Genomic DNA, 16,803 nt, shown 5'->3' with positions numbered 1-16,803 from the left:
GAGAAGCACTAAGGAGAGAAGTAGAACATGGAAGGGGATAAAGAGGTTTTAATTTCAAAAGATGGTCAAGGAGTATGTGCGAGGTTTACATTTGTATAAAGACCTGAAGGAGATTAAGAGAGAGCCATGAGAATGGCTTCTCCTGAAGGAGAAGAGAGAGCCTCTTTTAAGAGCATTTAGTTGAAAGGAACTGCAAATGAAAGGACACTGAAGCAAAAGCATAACTGGCATTCTTAGAAAACAACAAAAATGGTTAGGAGGGCTGAAGTAGGTTGCTGGAAGGGAAAGAAAGGAGAGAGAGTGAGGCATAGAGGTCCTAGAGGTTCATTGCTTATAAAGATACATAGCCTCTTAAAGGACTTTTACTCTGAATGAGATGGGGAGTCATTTGAGCATTCTGAACTCATCACTTCGACATTCTAACTCTGCTAGGTTTAGAACAGGCTGCAAGAGTATTACATTAGTAATTTAATTCAATAAAGAAAACAAAAGCACCCATGGATTCTTTTTTTTAAATTTAAATTCAGTTAATTAACATATACTGTATCACTGGTTTCAGATGTAGAGGTCAGTGATTCATCAGTCTTATATGCAGTGCTCATTACATCACATGCCCTCCTTGATGGCCATCACCCAGTTCCCCCATCCCCTCTACCCACCTCCCTTCCCTCCAGCAACCCTCAGTTTGTTTCCTATGATTAGGAGTCTGTTATGGTTTGTTTCCCTCTCTGGGATTTCATTTTGTTTTATTTTTTCCTCTTTTTCCTTATGATCCTCTGTTTTGTTTCTTAAATTCCACATGAGTGAGATCATATGATAATTGTCTTATCTCTGATTGACTTATTTCGCTTAATATAATACCCTCTAGTTTCATCCATGTCATTGCAAATGGCAAGGTTTCATTTTTTTGATGGCTGTGTAATATTCCATTGTGTGTATGGGTGTGTGTGTGTGTATACCACATTTTTTTTTTTTTTAAAGATTTTATTTATTTATTTGACAGAGAGTGACACAGCAAGAGAGGGAACACAAGCAGGGGGAGTGGGAGAGGGAGAAGCAGGCTTCCCACCGAGCAGGGAGTCTGATGCAGGGCTCGATCCCACGACGCTGGGATCATGACCTGAGCCAAAGGCAGACGCTTAACGACTGAGCCACCCAGGCACCCCTGTATACCACATCTTCTTTATACGTTGATCTGTCGATGAACATCTGGGCTATTTCATAGTTTGGCTATTGTGGACATTGGTGCTACAAACATTGGGTGCAGGTGCCCTTTCGAATCACTGCATTTGTATCTTTGGGGTAAATACCCCGTAGTGGAATTGCTGGGTTGTGGGGTAGCTCTATTTTCAATTTCTTGAGGAACCTCCATGCTGTTTTCCAGAGTGGCTGCACCAGCTTGCATTCCCACCAGCAGTGTAACAGCGTTCCCCTTTCTCCACATCCTCACCAAAAAGTCATTTCCTGACTTGTTAATTTTAGCCAGTCTGACTGGTGTGAAGTGGTATCTCATTGTGGTTTTGCTTTGTATTTCCCTGATGCTGAGTGATCATTTTTCATGTGTCTGTTGGCCATTTGTATGTCTTTGGAGAAATATCTGTTGATGTCTTCTGCCCATTTCTTGATTGGATTATTTGTTCTTTGGGTGTTGAGTTTGGTAAGTCAGTTTTGGATAGGTTTTGGATACTAGCCCTTTATCTGATATGTCATTTGCAAATATCTTCTCCCATTCTGTTGGTTGTCTTTTGGTTTTGTTGACTGTTTGTTTTGCTAGCACCCGTGGATTCTAATATTCCTCCTCACGAATCTACAGTGGTTCTCTGTGTTTTCGGTTATGTTACTTTAAGTTTCATCGCTTTTATTTTAAAGCTTTTTGTAATTTTGCCACATTGTATCCGTTTAACCCCATTTCTTCCAGTTCTTCCACACCTAGGAATAATTCTTCCAGTCCTAATTCTTTTAAACCTAGAACCAGTTTTAGCATAGTTCCATCATCTACCATTTTTTTCTGGTAAAAATAACTGGAAGATTTTACATAATGGATGTTGAACACATAAAAGTTTTTTCTGTAAATAACTGAAATGTTGTAGAAGTCTTAATACTATTGAGCCTCTTAAACATGAATAATTGAGTTGCTCTCATCATCTTATCCATCAAGAATCATAGTAAAATTGGCAGAATCTGTTTTACCTTGTGGTTTATTATAGGGTACTGACTAGTTAACTGAATCTTGGGGAGGGCCATGACATGAAGCTTTTTTGTTATATATCTTAGAGCCGTGCAGTCAGGAGAAATGCCCAGGCATGCCATACCGTGTATCTAATCGATTGCCTTTATTGCACACATGGTCTCTATGAAGATGGGGACCAGTCACTAGAACTTCTATTAGAGCCACCACAGAAGAATCAGATACCTCCACCATGATGTTTGCAAGGCCACTGCCTCAGATCCCTTACTTCTTCCTTCCAAATACTGCGTATTTAAGTATGCTTGGCAATGCCTGTGCCATATGTTGAACCGTAGGTGGAGTAGACTCTGGGAAATGTTAGTAGTTTTCCATCCTCTGCAGTGTTTGAAGGTGTGCTTGAAAGGGGATTTGAATGAGTGTTGAGTATCTACTGCATTTATAATAAAAGTAATGAAAATAAAAATGACACTGGAGTTTCCTTTTTCAACTGTAGATCTTCCTTGACTTACAATGGAGTTACCTCCTGATAAACCCATCAAAAGTTGAAAATATTGTCAATTGAAAATGCATGTAATACACTTAATCTACTGAGCATTATAGCTTAGCCTAGCCTACCTTAAATGTGTTCAGAGCACTTCCATTAGCCTACAGTTGTCCTATTTTATAATAGTGCTGAATATCTCCTGTAATTTATTGAATCCTATACTGAAAGTGAAAGACAGAATGGCTGTGTGGTACAGAATGGTTGGAAGTGTATTGGATGTTTACCTTCATGATCCTATGGCTGACTGGGACCTGTGGTTCCCTGCCTATGCCCAGTATCATGAGGGAGTATCCACCACATTTCTCTAGCCTGGGAAAAGATAAAAATTTATAGTTGGTTTCTACTGAATGCATATTACTTTCACACCATTGTAAAGTTGAGAAATTGTAAAGTGTTCATCATTAAGTTGGACCATTGTAAATTGACGACTGTATGAGATTGGCAGCAATCAAAAGTTTGCTAACTTTTGTGTTAACAAGAACACGGGAATGGCTACTCACACATTCCAGTAAGAATATAAATTAGTAAAACGTGTGGAAGACAAAATGGCATTAACTGTCCAAATTGCAAATGAATATACCCATTGATACTTCAGTTCCCATTTTGGAATTTATCTTATATAGTCATATAATTTGGAAACATATGTCTGTCACGTAGGGGACTGACTAAATAAATTCCAGTATATCCATACAAGGAGAAATTCTGCAGCCACTAAGGAGAAGGATGTGGTAGACCTTTGTAGACTGATTTGGAAAGATTTCCAAGGTACAGTAAAGTGAAAGAAGCAAGTTCAGAATAGAGCGAATGCTATTCCATGTTTGAGAGAGACAGAGACAAAATGTGTGTGTGTGTGTGTGTGTGTGTAAACTGTAACAATTTCCATTTCTGGGAGGGTCAGAAAATGAGGATTTGTTGTGACAAGGCTAGGAACCATGCACATCATGGAACTGATTTAATGCAAAATATTTACTAGATATTTAAGAAACTGATAGCTGTTTGCATTGTAGAAGAAACTGGGGTTGAGGAATAGGACTGGAAAAGAGACCTTTTTTTTTTTTTTTTTACTTTGATACATTCTGGATTTTGCATGCCAAAAAATAATGTGTTTTAAATTAGCTCTTGCTGCTATCTCTAAAATATGTTTCTGAAAATAGATTATGTAGGGCTATGATTTATCATTAAAGAGTTTGTATATTTGTGAATAAATTAAGCACACTAAGGAAATTTTTCTCAGTGGTATTAATATTAGGATGTTGTGTTGTGGGGAGCAGTGTACTATAACTGGTTAGTGTGTATGTTATCTGTTATTAATAGTACAAAGTAGGTGAAAATTAGAAAATATCTTTTGGAAATTTACTCCTGGAAGTGAAATGAGTATGCTTTCTACTTAGAAAATGTTTGTGTTTGTAAGTCATTTTACCATTTCGACTATTAGTTTTTATATGTAGAAAAGATGTAATATAAAAATATATGATTAATAAATCCATGATATTAATATTAGGTAAGAACTTAGTCCCTTTGTCTTCATGGTAAACACAAGCAGTACTACTGTTCATTATCTAATGTAACTTGGCTTTTCTTAACATAAATGTTAATATGGAGAGAACAGTTTACATTTGCTTTTCTGAATTAATGAGATGAATATGAGAAAATTATTAAAACTTTAACCTTAAATTGTTACATTTTTCATTGAGACTTTTGTGTCAAAGTAGGTATTCAAGGAAATGGTAAATTGTTGATGTAGGAGATTATCTAATTAAAAGTTCTGCTAAAAGGTTTTGCCTCATTTAAGGAACCTTGCAAAACATCTTAACATCATATTTCTTTGTCAGCTTGCACATATTTCTAATATCTTCTACCCCCAGTAATGTTGGGATGCTTTGTTTCATGTAACCTCAGTCTAGAACTTTTGATCCGTTCCAGACCATCAACTGCTTATTTATTTGAAGGACCTAATACTATTTTATCAAAAACATTTGACTGCAGTGAAAAGATGGGAGCTTAAGTATCTGATCAATCAGTTTGAAATCAATTTGAGAAAAGATAGGCTTGAAGCATATAGGAGAACATACTACTTTTCCTAATAGGATATTATGACCCAGTTTCAGTTACAGCCTCTAAGTCAACAGTCTCCAAAGTGGGATACACAAATCTATTTGGATATACTAAGAATATTAGAAATTTTACTATGTATATTTTGGTAGTAGTACATGATTTTAAAAGTTTGGAAACCACTGATATTAAGGCAATTTATTGTTTTGGTACCCAAAATAACAGTAATTAGGACTGAGGGGTGAAGCATTTATTACTCTCAAAGTAAACTTGAAATGTGAACTCAAACCTTTTCTTTTTAATAATGTGGACAAACCTTGATGGAAAATGTTGAGACATAAACACGCTTATAGTAATTCAAGGACATTTATCCAAATTGGGTTGCATCTTTTTGCATTAATATTTGTACTAAGCTTATATACCATTGTATAGACATTTTGTAACCTGACGTTTTCTCTAAGACTTTTGCCATTTGAAAATACAGATAATATTAACACCAAAACCATATCCTTCCCTTTCAGTAATTATAATTTCAGGACATTACACATTGGTAGTTTTCCTCAGTATCCAGTTTGGAAACATTTTCTCTGATTGCTGTATGTTACATGGTACTAAAGAGATACCATTATTCCCCCTTGTACTTCTTCCCTGTAGTATGCATCCTATGAGAGATCAGCAAGTGATAATGGCTATAATTTATGAATGGGTGGCTATAATTTTTTTTTTTAATAAAAAATGTTTTTGTGTTTTGACCTCAGATATTCAAGATTAAAGCAGTTCAACTGGCTGAGAAACTCCTTCCTGCCTTTAACACGCCTACTGGGATTCCTTGGGCAATGGTGAATCTGAAAAGGTAAATTTTATCTTTATATGATTATTCCTGTTCTGAAAGAATTAGTTTAACTTAATGTTAGAAATTTCTAATGATCTCTCCCCACCATACTTTCTAAGACTTAAATTGTTTTTCTCTCTATATATGCAGAAATATATTTCTTTAAAGCATTCTTTTTTTTTTTTATTAAGTTCTTTACTTTGCCACAGTTCACTGGCCTTAACTGTATTCCAGTTTCTCCAAGTCTATTTTTTTTCCTCACCTGTTTGTTTCTTTTATTTGCTTATTCATTTCCATTTCATGCTCTAATGGATTCAGAGTGCTTTCCCTCTCTAATTTTTTGTATACTACCTGTTGATCTTCTAAGTCAAAATGGAACACAAATATGCCTTAAAATCAGGGTTTCCCATTGCTGAATGATAAGGGAAGACATAATTCATGATGTTGACTATAGATAGGGTCCTTATTATGGTATTTGTACTATTGAAATTGAAAGTGAACTCAGCGTTCTTTGCACTTTGTTTCATTTTGATAGAAAATACTGGTTTCACTTAGAAATAGATGAAAAATTTTTTTGGATACCTTTATAAATCATGCAAAGATACACAATATTAAAAATTTTGAATAATGTCAGCATATTTAACTTGCATTGGATTAATTTATGCTGACTGAAATTTTTGCCACTTAGGTTTTTCTCCAAATGAAATTTATTACTTCTCTTAATGTTGGAACTTGGGAATTACATGAAAATTTGACACTTGTTCTACTTGCCTGCAGGCCCTTTAGGATGAAAGTTAGGAGAATTTATTTTTCTGGAGTTGTGATTCTGTGACATAAATTATTTGAAAAAACTAATCTGTTTTAGTCATTTCTTTGTAATGGAGAGTTTTATAGAGTTTAGATTTCCATTGAGAAATTAGTTGTTTTTTTTTCTTTTTTTTAATTATGTTAATCACCATACATTACATCATTAGTTTTTGATGTGAGAAATTAGTATTTAATACTGAACATTAAATTTAACTTTACTCTTCTCCAGTTTCATGCACTATATGTAATGTATATTACCTCTTTGCGAGGGGAATAAGTCAGCCGGAGCTCCAAAGCAACCTGCACTGAAGGAAATGGCCCAATGATGTATATGCACCTGTTCTCGTTCCTTAGTTTTATGACAGATTTTCTGATGTTTCCTTCAGTACCATTGTCAGTATCCTATAACTTTCTTACATAATAAATTTAATTAATTTAAAATTTAATTCTGAGATGAAGAAAGAATGCAGGACTTCTTTTTGTCTCTATGGAAAAAAAATCTAGCTTAAACCACAAAACTTCAAACTCCTGTTGAGATGAAAGTAGAAAGATATTCAACAATCATGCCTTGAACATTTTTATAAACTTAATTTTCATTTCACTTCTGCATATATATTCATACAAATACATATTTTATTTGAGTTTATAGATTACAAATATAATTATTTACCTATTTTTTCTAAGTTTTTTTTCTTTCTCTTTTGATTGAGGTCTGCCGATGTCTTACACATAGACTTTCCTCCTCTCTTGCTGCCTGAAAGCCAACCCCTGTTAACACCTAGGCATATTTATCTTCTACAGTATGATACAGCATACAGAAACACAAACATGTTCTGGTGTGGCTTTTAAAATTTTGTTTGGGTTTTTGGATGCTTGCTTTTATATCTCTTATTTTTCTCACTCAATAGTATTTCCTGGAAGTACTCTTCCACATCCCCTGATAAAGCTCTAAATCAGTGTTTGCGATAACTACATAGTGAAACGTACTATCATACATTGGCTATAATGCTACACATAGGTTAGACATAATTGATTCCATCATTTCCATGTCAGTGGTATTTGTTTCCATTATTTTGCTAACATAAACATTGTTACAGTAGTATCCTATTATATATGTCCTTGTATAATGGGGATTTTTCTCTGATTCTCAAGAATATGATTGCTGGATCAGAGACTCTATGTCTTTTTATTCTCGAGTGTGGCATTGCTGGATCAAAGGGTATATGCATTTTACCTTTAATAGTATTCCCAAAATGTTTTCCGAAAAGACTGTAGTTCATCATATTTCTACCTACAATGTGTGAGATCCCTAAAATGTCTGCAGGTGTAAGTTCTGTTTAATTTTTGATAGACTGATAACTCTAAAGTGTTACTCATTGTTATCTTTATTTCTTTTTTCTGGCTAGTGAATTTGAATATCCTTTTCATAAATATATTGGACATTTAGATGTGCTTTTTTGCTTTATTTATAAAAATTTTTTATTCATAAGCTTTACATTTTTATATATTCAAATCTTATACCTTTTGAGTTTATAATTTTTGTTAAAAAGATTGTCTCCATCGATATTTTATAAGTCTTCTAGATTTCCATTAAAGGTTTTTATAATATGCTTTTAAAAAAATTGCAAGTATGGTCTTAGCGGTAGATTTTTCATCAGTTGCCTTTGCCAGGTTCAGGACGTTCTGTTCTCTTCCTATTTCACTTAGAGTTTTTATCATGAATGGGTGTTGAATATTGCCACATACTCTTTTTCTTCATCTGTAGAAATAACATTTTTCACCTTTGTTCTGTTAATGTGGTAAATTACTTGTTAAATTTTCAAATGTTAAACCGACTTTGAATTCCTGGGATAGTCCTTGGCCATAATGTATTATCCTTTTTATATTTAGTCGTATTTGGTATTAGAGTTATCTGCCTTCATAAAATGAAGTGGAAAATAGTCTCCCTTTGTTTTCTGAAAGCATCTGTGTTATATTGGTGTTACTTCTTAAACGTTTGATAGATTGACCTAAGCAACTATCTGGGCTGAAAATTTGCTTTGGGGGAAGGTTTTTTTTTTAAGATTTTATTTATTTATTTGACACAGAGAGACACAGCAAGAGAGGGAACACAAGCAGGGGGAGTGGGAGAGGGAGAAGCAGGCTTCCCGCTGAGCAGGGAGCCCGATGTAGGGCTCGATCCCAGGACCCTGGGCAGACGCTTAATGACTGAGCCACCCAGGCACCCCTGTGGGAAGGTTTTTAATAACAAATTCAACTTTCATATATGTACATATATATGTATATATGGCTATTCAGATTTTATTTTCATTTTGTGTCAGTTTTAGTTAATACTATTCTTAAGGAATTTCTCCATTTCATGGAAGTTATCAGAGTTTTTGGTGTGCAGTTGTACATATTATTTTCTTATGCCTTTCATGTTTCTAGGCTTTGTAGTGATAATCCCTCATTCATTCCTGATAATGGTAATTTGTTTTCTCCTTTTATCAATCTAGGTTGGCATTTATCAATTTTGTTAATCTTTTCAAAGAACTAACATTTGTCTTTAGCTGCATTTAGTAACATTAACTCTATTATGTTTTCTGTTTCATTATTTTTACTTTTTCCTTCCTTTTCCTTTCTTAGAGTTATTTAGCTCTTTTTAAAGCTTTTTACATTGGAACTCTAGGTCTGATTTTTATATTTTTCTTTTTTCCCTAATGAGCATTTTTTTCTGTAAGAATTTTATTTATTTATTTGCTTATCTATTTTCTTTTCCTATAAGATTTTTAAAGCTGTAAATTTCCCTCTAATGACTGCTTTGGGTACATCCCAGATATTTTAATATGTTTTTTTTTTTTTTTTCATTATTACTCAGTTAAAAATATTTTATAATTTTCTTTAGGATATCTTCTATGACAAATCAGTTATTTCTAATTGTGTTGTTTAATTTGCCAAAATTTAGAATCAGGGAGATTTCTTAGGTATCTTTTTTTTTTTTTTTTTAAGATTTTATTTATTTGAGAGAGAGAGAGGGCACGCATGTGCCTGCATGAGCGCAGGGTTGTGGGGGGAAGAGGGGCAGAAGGAATATGGAGAAGCAGACTCCCTGCTGAGCAGGGAGCCCGACATGGGACTCATTCCCAGGACCCTGAGATTGTGACCTGAGCTGAAGGCAGGCACTTAACCAACTGAGCCACCCAGGCGCCCCTTAGGTATCTTATTGTTTTGATTTCTAATTTAATTGTGATCATAAAGGATACTCTGTATAACTTAAATCCATTTAAGTCTCTTGTGCTTGTTTATGGCTCAGCATCTGGTCTTTTTTGGCAAATACACTTGAATCTGTATTCTGCAGTTGGTAGGGTAATGTTTTATAAATATTAGGTTAAGCTAGTTGATGGTGTTGTTTAGCTGTCTTTCCTGATTTTTAATTAATTTAATTAGCTTAATGAAATTAATTAATGATATACTTTTTTATGAGTTGCTGAGATGAAGTATTAAACTGTTTCCAGTTATGATTGTGGAGTTGCCTACTTCACTTTATTTCTGTAAGGTTTTTGCTTCCTGTATTTTGAAGCTTTACTTTTAGGTACTTACTTACTAAAAATTTATGATACATCTTTCTGATGACTTCAACCTTTATTATCATGGTGTGCCCCTCTTCATCTCTGGTAATATTTTTACTTGGGAGTTTGTTTTATCAGGTGTTAATATAGCTACTCCCCCTTTCTTATGCTTACTGCTTTTGTGGTGTATCCTTTTAATTTTCAACCTAACTGTATCATAATTTTAGTCCTTTTGGAGACAGCATAAGTTGGATTTTGCCAGTATGAAAATACTAGACCATTAAAATGTAATGTAATTACTGATGCAGTCTGATTTAAGTTCTCTGTTTGTCCTTCCTTCATTTCTTTTGTCCTAACTTTTGAATTGGTAAATGTTTTAGAATTCTCCTTTATTTATTAGTGTTTTTACTTAATACATTTTTGGGGTGGTTGCTATAGAAATTACATTGTACATAATTTTTCATTTAACAGAGTTAATATTGTACTACTTATGTACAGTAATATTTCAGCCATACCTGTTCATTTATATCCTCTCTCCCATCCTTTATATGCCATAGTTGTGAGGTGAATTGCACATAATACACTCTAAATCTCAAAATACATTGTTAAAATATTGGTTTAAACAGACCTATTTGCTTTATAGAATTGAGGGGAATAATATTCTAGTATTTACCCAGGGGGTTACTATAGCCAGTGCTCTTCATTTCTCTTTGAAGATCTGACCTTTAATCTGGTACCACTTCATTTTAGCCTGAAGAACTTTAGTTAGCATTTCTTGTAGTGCTCATCTGTAGGAGTGAATTCTCACTGTATGTCTTTGTTTGAAAAGTTTTTACTTCGCATTTATTCTTAAAGGATTTTTTTTAGTGAATGTTAAACTTTTGATTGATGACTTTTTCTTTCTGTGCTTTAAAAACATTGTTTCTCTCTCATCTGTTTTCCATTGTTTCTGATAAGTCAGAATTTAAATAATTGTCATCGTGTGTGTGTGTATACATTCTGTCGTCCCCCCCCCGAATACTTTTAAGATTTTTTTTTCTTTTTCTTGGTTTTCAGCAGTTTGATTAAGATGTGCCTTAGAAAATTTCCTTTGTTTTTGTTGTTGTTGTTGTTCCTTCTGTTTCCTCCTAAGGCTTTGCTCATGAGTATGTTGAATCCGAATGTTTAGGTCTTTCACTACATATAGTGGTAAAATTTTGGCCATTCTTCAAATGTTTTTTTCTGCCCCATTCTTTATCTCCTTCTGAATCTCATTAACCTGTATTTCAGAATTTTTATCTCTGTCTCACAGGTCCCTGAATACTTTATGTTTTTCAATCTTTTTTTTTATTGTCTTCAGGCTGAATAATTTTCATTAATCTATCTTCATGTTCACTGACTGTTTCCTGTATTGCTCTTATCTGCCCTTAAGCCCATCTAGTTGAATCTTTAGAATTTTGATTTGATGCTTTCTCATACTGTTTCTGAGATAGAGGTTTTCTGTCTTCATTCATTGTGAACACATTTTCTATATTTCATGAAGTATACTTAGATACCTGGCCTAAAGGCTTAGTATTTCTAACAACTGGGTAATCTTGGAATTGGTCTTAGTTCATTATCTTTTCACTTGAGGCTAGGTAACATTTTGAATGAATCCTGGACATTCTGGAAGTTTTGTTGTGGAAATTCTGGATTCTGTTATAATTTCTCAGGGGGGTGTGTGTGTGTGTGAGAGAGAGATTGAGATTGAGATTAAGTAGTCATTTAACTTCTTTTTGGATTCAGACTTCAGTGTCTCAATTCATTTCATTTCTTTATCTTTAACTGGTTTGCTTTGAGTCTGTTTTCAAGCATTCACAATTCACATGGCAGCCAGAGACATAGAGTTCATATTACAGAACTAGGGGTTCCTCTCTCTTGCTCTCTCTCCTCCCCAGGATTCTTTCTTCCTCTTTTTTCAGGAGCTGTAATTGCTGCAAAAACTGGCTTCTGATTCTTTAAGACAGAAGGACTACCTACAAGTTTTCTATCAGATTTTCACTGTTCTGCCTATATGGGCTTTGACTTTGGGATAAAAACCGTGAAACTTAACCTCATGTTAGCCTATATTTGCTAGTTTCCACTGTCCTTGGAATCTGACCACTTTTGTTTATTCTCCAGGGACTTTAGGCCATTGTCATTTTGTATTTTGTTCGGAGGTTATAACTTTTTTCTGCAGGAGAGACTAGTTCAGTTATTAGATTTCAGGGATCATAATGAGAGCAGAAATTAGAAAAATTTTGCTATACTTATTCATAGATTCTTGGTTTTTAAGAGTGCTATAGGGGCACCTAGGTGGCTCTGTCAGTTAAGTGTTCAACTCTTGATTTCAGCTCAGGTCATGATCTCATGGTCCTGAGATAGAACCACATGTGGGGCTCCGTTCTCAGAGTGGAGTCTGGTTGAGATTCTCTCTCTCCCTCTGCCCCCCCACCCCCACTTGTTTTCTTGCTCTCTCAAAATAAATAAAATCTTTTTAAAAATGCTATAAAATGGTATTTTTTTTTTTTAAGATTTTATTTATTTATTTGAGAGAGAGAGAAAGCATGAGGTGGGGAGGGTCAGAGGGAGAAGCAGACTCCTCGCTGAGCAAGGAGCCTGATGCGGGACTCGATCCTGAGACTCCAGGATCATGACCTGAGCCGAAGGCAGTCGCTTAACCAACTGAGCCACCCAGGCGCCCTATAAAATGGTATTTTAAAATTATCATTTTCTACTGGTGGAACATAGAATATAGTTGTTTTGTAAACTTACCTGAATTCAGCAATCTTGTTGAATTTGAATTCTCTTGTTAATGTCAGTAATTTATCTGAGATTATTTTGTACTTTTTTAATATACAATCATCTGATCTGAATAGGGATGGTTTTGGTTTACTGCTACTCCCCACCCTCACCCCCTTATCGTACTGGCTAGAACTTACAGCACAGTATTGAATAGAAGTGGCAACCAAAGATACTCTTGTCTTAGTGGAAAGTGAGTTTTTACCATTAAGTATGATGTTACTTATAAGACATTTCTATATTTCTAATATTTTAAGAGGTCCCTTTTTGAAATTTTGTATTGTTGAACTTTTTTCCAAGCAATTTTTCTGTAGTTACTGAAATGTTGATAAGAATTTTGTTCCTAAATCTTTTTATTGCAGGCATTTACATTGATTTGTTTTCCAATGAGAAACCATTATTGTATTCAAGGAATAAATCCAGTTTGATTATGTTGTGTTATTCTTTTTATATATTGCTGGATTTTGTTTGCTGATATGTTTTTTGGGGTCATTGTATCTTTTTCACACATGAGATTGGTCTGAACTTTTTAATACTGTTGTCTAGTTTTGATATCTACGTTGTTCTCTTTTTCCAAAACATGTTGGGCAGTGATTCTTCTTTTTCTCTTGAAGAGTTTATATAAGTTTTTTTTTTTTTTTTCTTTTCCCCCCTGAGATGCTTGATAGAAGCTTCTGGTAGTTACTTGGGTCTAGAATTTTATTTTGAGTAAGTTTTTATACTGCTGATTTAATATCTTTTATCACTTAATTAAATATGTTATGTTAGATAATTTGTTTTCTATTTAAGTAAATTTTAATAATTTATACTTTTCTAGGACTCTGTCCATCAGGCACAATAAATATATTCTTGTGTCACTTGTTTACTCTCTGTTTTATCTCTTGTGTATCTTTTTATACTGGTATTATATATTCAGTAAAGGATAGCATTTAAATTTTTAGATTTTTGCTGAACACTCCTAAACAACATACTATAGACATTTTGGGTGAATAACACACAGTTTTTACTTTTTTTTTTTTTATTAGGAAGCACAAAAAATGAATCTATTTAACACCAGATACATTTATAAACACGATCTTATTTAAGTCTAATAATATCCATATGAAATAGATACTTAGGAAATGTTATCTATACTTTATAGATAAGGAAATTGAACATCAAAGGTCTCTCTCCTGACAGTGGATGAGTCTGCTACTATCATTTATTTTAAGTTTTTATTTACATTCCAGTTAGTTAACATGCAGTGTAATATTAGTTTCAGATGTACCATATAGTGATTCCACAGAACATTATCTGGTGTTCATCACAACAAGTGCACTCCTTAATCCCTATCACATATTTAACCCATCTCCCACCCTCCTCCCCTCTGGTAACCATTAGTCCTTTCTGTAGTTAAGAGTTTGTTTCTTGGTTTGCCTCTCTCTTTTTTCCCCCCTTTGCTTGTTTGTTTTGTTCCTTAGATTCCACATATTAATAAAATTACATCATATTTGTCTTTCTCTGACTGACTTATTTTGCTTAGCATGATGCTCTCGAGTTCCATCCAAGTTGTTGCAAATGGCAAGATTTTTCATTCTTTTTTACAGCTGAGTAATATTCCTGTGTGTGTGTGTGTGTGTGTGTGTACACCATATCTTCTTTATCCATTGATCAATAGATGGACACTTGAGCTGTTTCCATAATTTGGCTGTTGGAGATAATGCTGCTATAAACATTGGGTGCATATATCCCTTTGAATTAGTAATTTTGTGCTTTTTGGGTAAATACCTAGTAGTGCAGTTTCTGGATCATAGGGTAGTTCTGTTTTTAACTTTTTGAGGAACCTCCATACTGTTTTCCAGAGTGGCTGCACCAGTTTGCAGTCCCACCAACAGCGCATGAGGGTTCTCCTTTCTCCACATCCTCGCCTACACCTGTTGTTTCTTGTGTTGTTGATTTTAGCTATTCTGACAGGTACAAGGTAGTATCTCATTTTAATTTTGATTTTCATTTCCCTGATGCTAAGTGATGTTGAGCATCTTTTCATCTGTATGTCTTTGGAAAATGTTCATGTCTGCTGCCCATTTTTTTAATTGGATTATTCATTTTTGGATGTTGAGTTTTAGAAGTTCTTTATATATTGGATACTAACCTTTTACCAGATGTCATTTGCAAATATCTTCTCCCATTCCATAGGCTGCTTTTTAATTTTTGTTGATTGTTTCTTTTGCTCTGCAGAACCTTTTTATCTTGATGATGTCCCAATAGTTTATTTTTGCTTTTGTTTCCCTTGACTCGGGAGACGTATCTAGAAAGAAGTTGTGATGGCCAATGTCAAAGAAGTTACTGCCTGGCTTCTCTTACAGGATTTTTATGGTTTCAGGTCTCGCATTTAGGTCTTTAACCCATTTTGAATTTATTTTTGTGTATGGTGTAAGAAAGTGGTCCAGTTTCTTTCTTTTGCATGTTGCTATCCAGTTTTCCCAACATTATTTATTGAAGAGACTGTTTTTTCTCCATTGGATATTCTTTCCTGCTTTTTGGAAGATTAATTGATCATATAGATGTGCATTTCTGTTTTTTTTTCTGTTCTCTTGATCTGTGTGTCTGTTTTTGTGCCAGTACCATACTGTTTTGATTACTACAGCTTTGTAATATAGCTTGAAGTCTGGAATTGTGATGCCTCCAGCTTTGCTTGTCTTTTTCATGATTGCTTTGGCTATTCAGGGTCTTTTGTGGTATCATACAAATTTTATGATTGTTTGTTCTAGGTCTGTGAAAAATGCTGGTGGTATTTTGATAGGGATTGCATTAAATGTGTAAATTTCTTTGGGAAGAATAGACATTTTAACAATATTTGTTCTTCCAATCCATGAACATGGATTGTTTTTCCATTTCTTTGTGTCATCTTGAATTTCTTTCACCAATATTTTATAGTTTTAAAAGTACAGGTCTTTCACCTTATTGGTTAGGTTTATTCCTAGGTATCTTATTATTTTTGGTGCAGTTGTAACTGGGATTGAGTCCTTAATTTCTCTTTCTGTTGCTTCATTATTAGTGTATAGAAATGCAACAGATTTCACTCAGTTTTTACTTTTAGAGGACAAGCCAGGGCTGCATTGTGATATTCAGTGGAATGACATATGGCAGGTACCCGAATATTATGTTATAAAGTAGAAGGCATTAGTGTGCAGTCAACATGATATGAGATCATCAGAGAAAAGGAAGTTTATGTTTATTTAGGAAGATCAGGGAGTTTTCATGGAGCACTTTGAATTGCTTTTATAAAGGAGTATGATACTAATAGGCAATACAGATGGGTAGGACATTTTGAGTGGAGGAAATAGTTTAACCAAAAAGATGTGGAGATGTGGAGAAAATTGAACTTTTAGAGGAAGGGCTGGTGATGAAATAGGGGGAACCAGTATATATGAATCTCCAAATGCCTCAGCTAATCCTTTAAGTAAGGAGATTTATGAAAGGGCAGAAATGCCATTTTGTAAAGAGGCTTAACCTTTAACTGGAAAGCTTGCCTTGGAGTTATGGAGATAAATTTTATTATCGGGAGATTGAAGGAAGATCTTGAGAGGGTATTTGAAATTCTTTTCTCTGAAAAAGTAGCAATACGTACATAGGGCATGAGTAAAGAAGGTTACTTTACTTCTGGGGGTTTAACTCATGGAACAGACTGGAAGCACTTTCTTGGAGTTTTTTGCCCTCCTGAAGGCAACAGCATTCAAAGGCAATGTTGCTTAACCCCTACATTAGATTGAATTCTCTTGCTGTGTACGTCCATCCCACAGAAGCATGCCTGTTTTGTTCACCACCATATTCTTAACACTGAACATGGTGACTGCATTCAAATAACACCTATCCCAGATAGAAGTCTCATAAGTGATGGTATGATTCTTACATGGTTGGCAAAAGCACAGTGCATGAAGCTAAACCAAATATGCAGAATAAAAGCTGAGCCCAGCAGAAAACATATATGGAAGACTCCATTAAAAAGAGAGCAAAAAAAAAAAAAAAAAAGAATGAACCACACAGAGATGAA

At 34.3% G+C, this 16,803-nt stretch overlaps 1 protein-coding gene across 2 annotated transcripts in view; it reads left to right on the top strand.

Annotated features, from left to right (window-relative positions):
- Window positions 1-16,803, top strand: part of MAN1A2 (mannosidase alpha class 1A member 2) — a 217,360-nt gene that overhangs the window by 94,543 nt on the left and 106,014 nt on the right. For both annotated transcript variants that reach the window (XM_034990197.1, XM_034990198.1), the window contains exon 6: window positions 5,543-5,637. In XM_034990197.1, the coding sequence (XP_034846088.1) occupies window positions 5,543-5,637 (95 nt within the window). The remainder of the gene's footprint in view (window positions 1-5,542; window positions 5,638-16,803) is intronic.

The sequence above is a fragment of the Mirounga leonina genome, unplaced genomic scaffold, assembly GCF_011800145.1.
Source record: "Mirounga leonina isolate KUSES-001 unplaced genomic scaffold, KU_Mleo_1.0 Mir_507, whole genome shotgun sequence".
NCBI classification, from domain to species: Eukaryota; Metazoa; Chordata; class Mammalia; order Carnivora; family Phocidae; genus Mirounga; species Mirounga leonina.
This window is presented reverse-complemented; position numbering and strand designations above follow the sequence as displayed.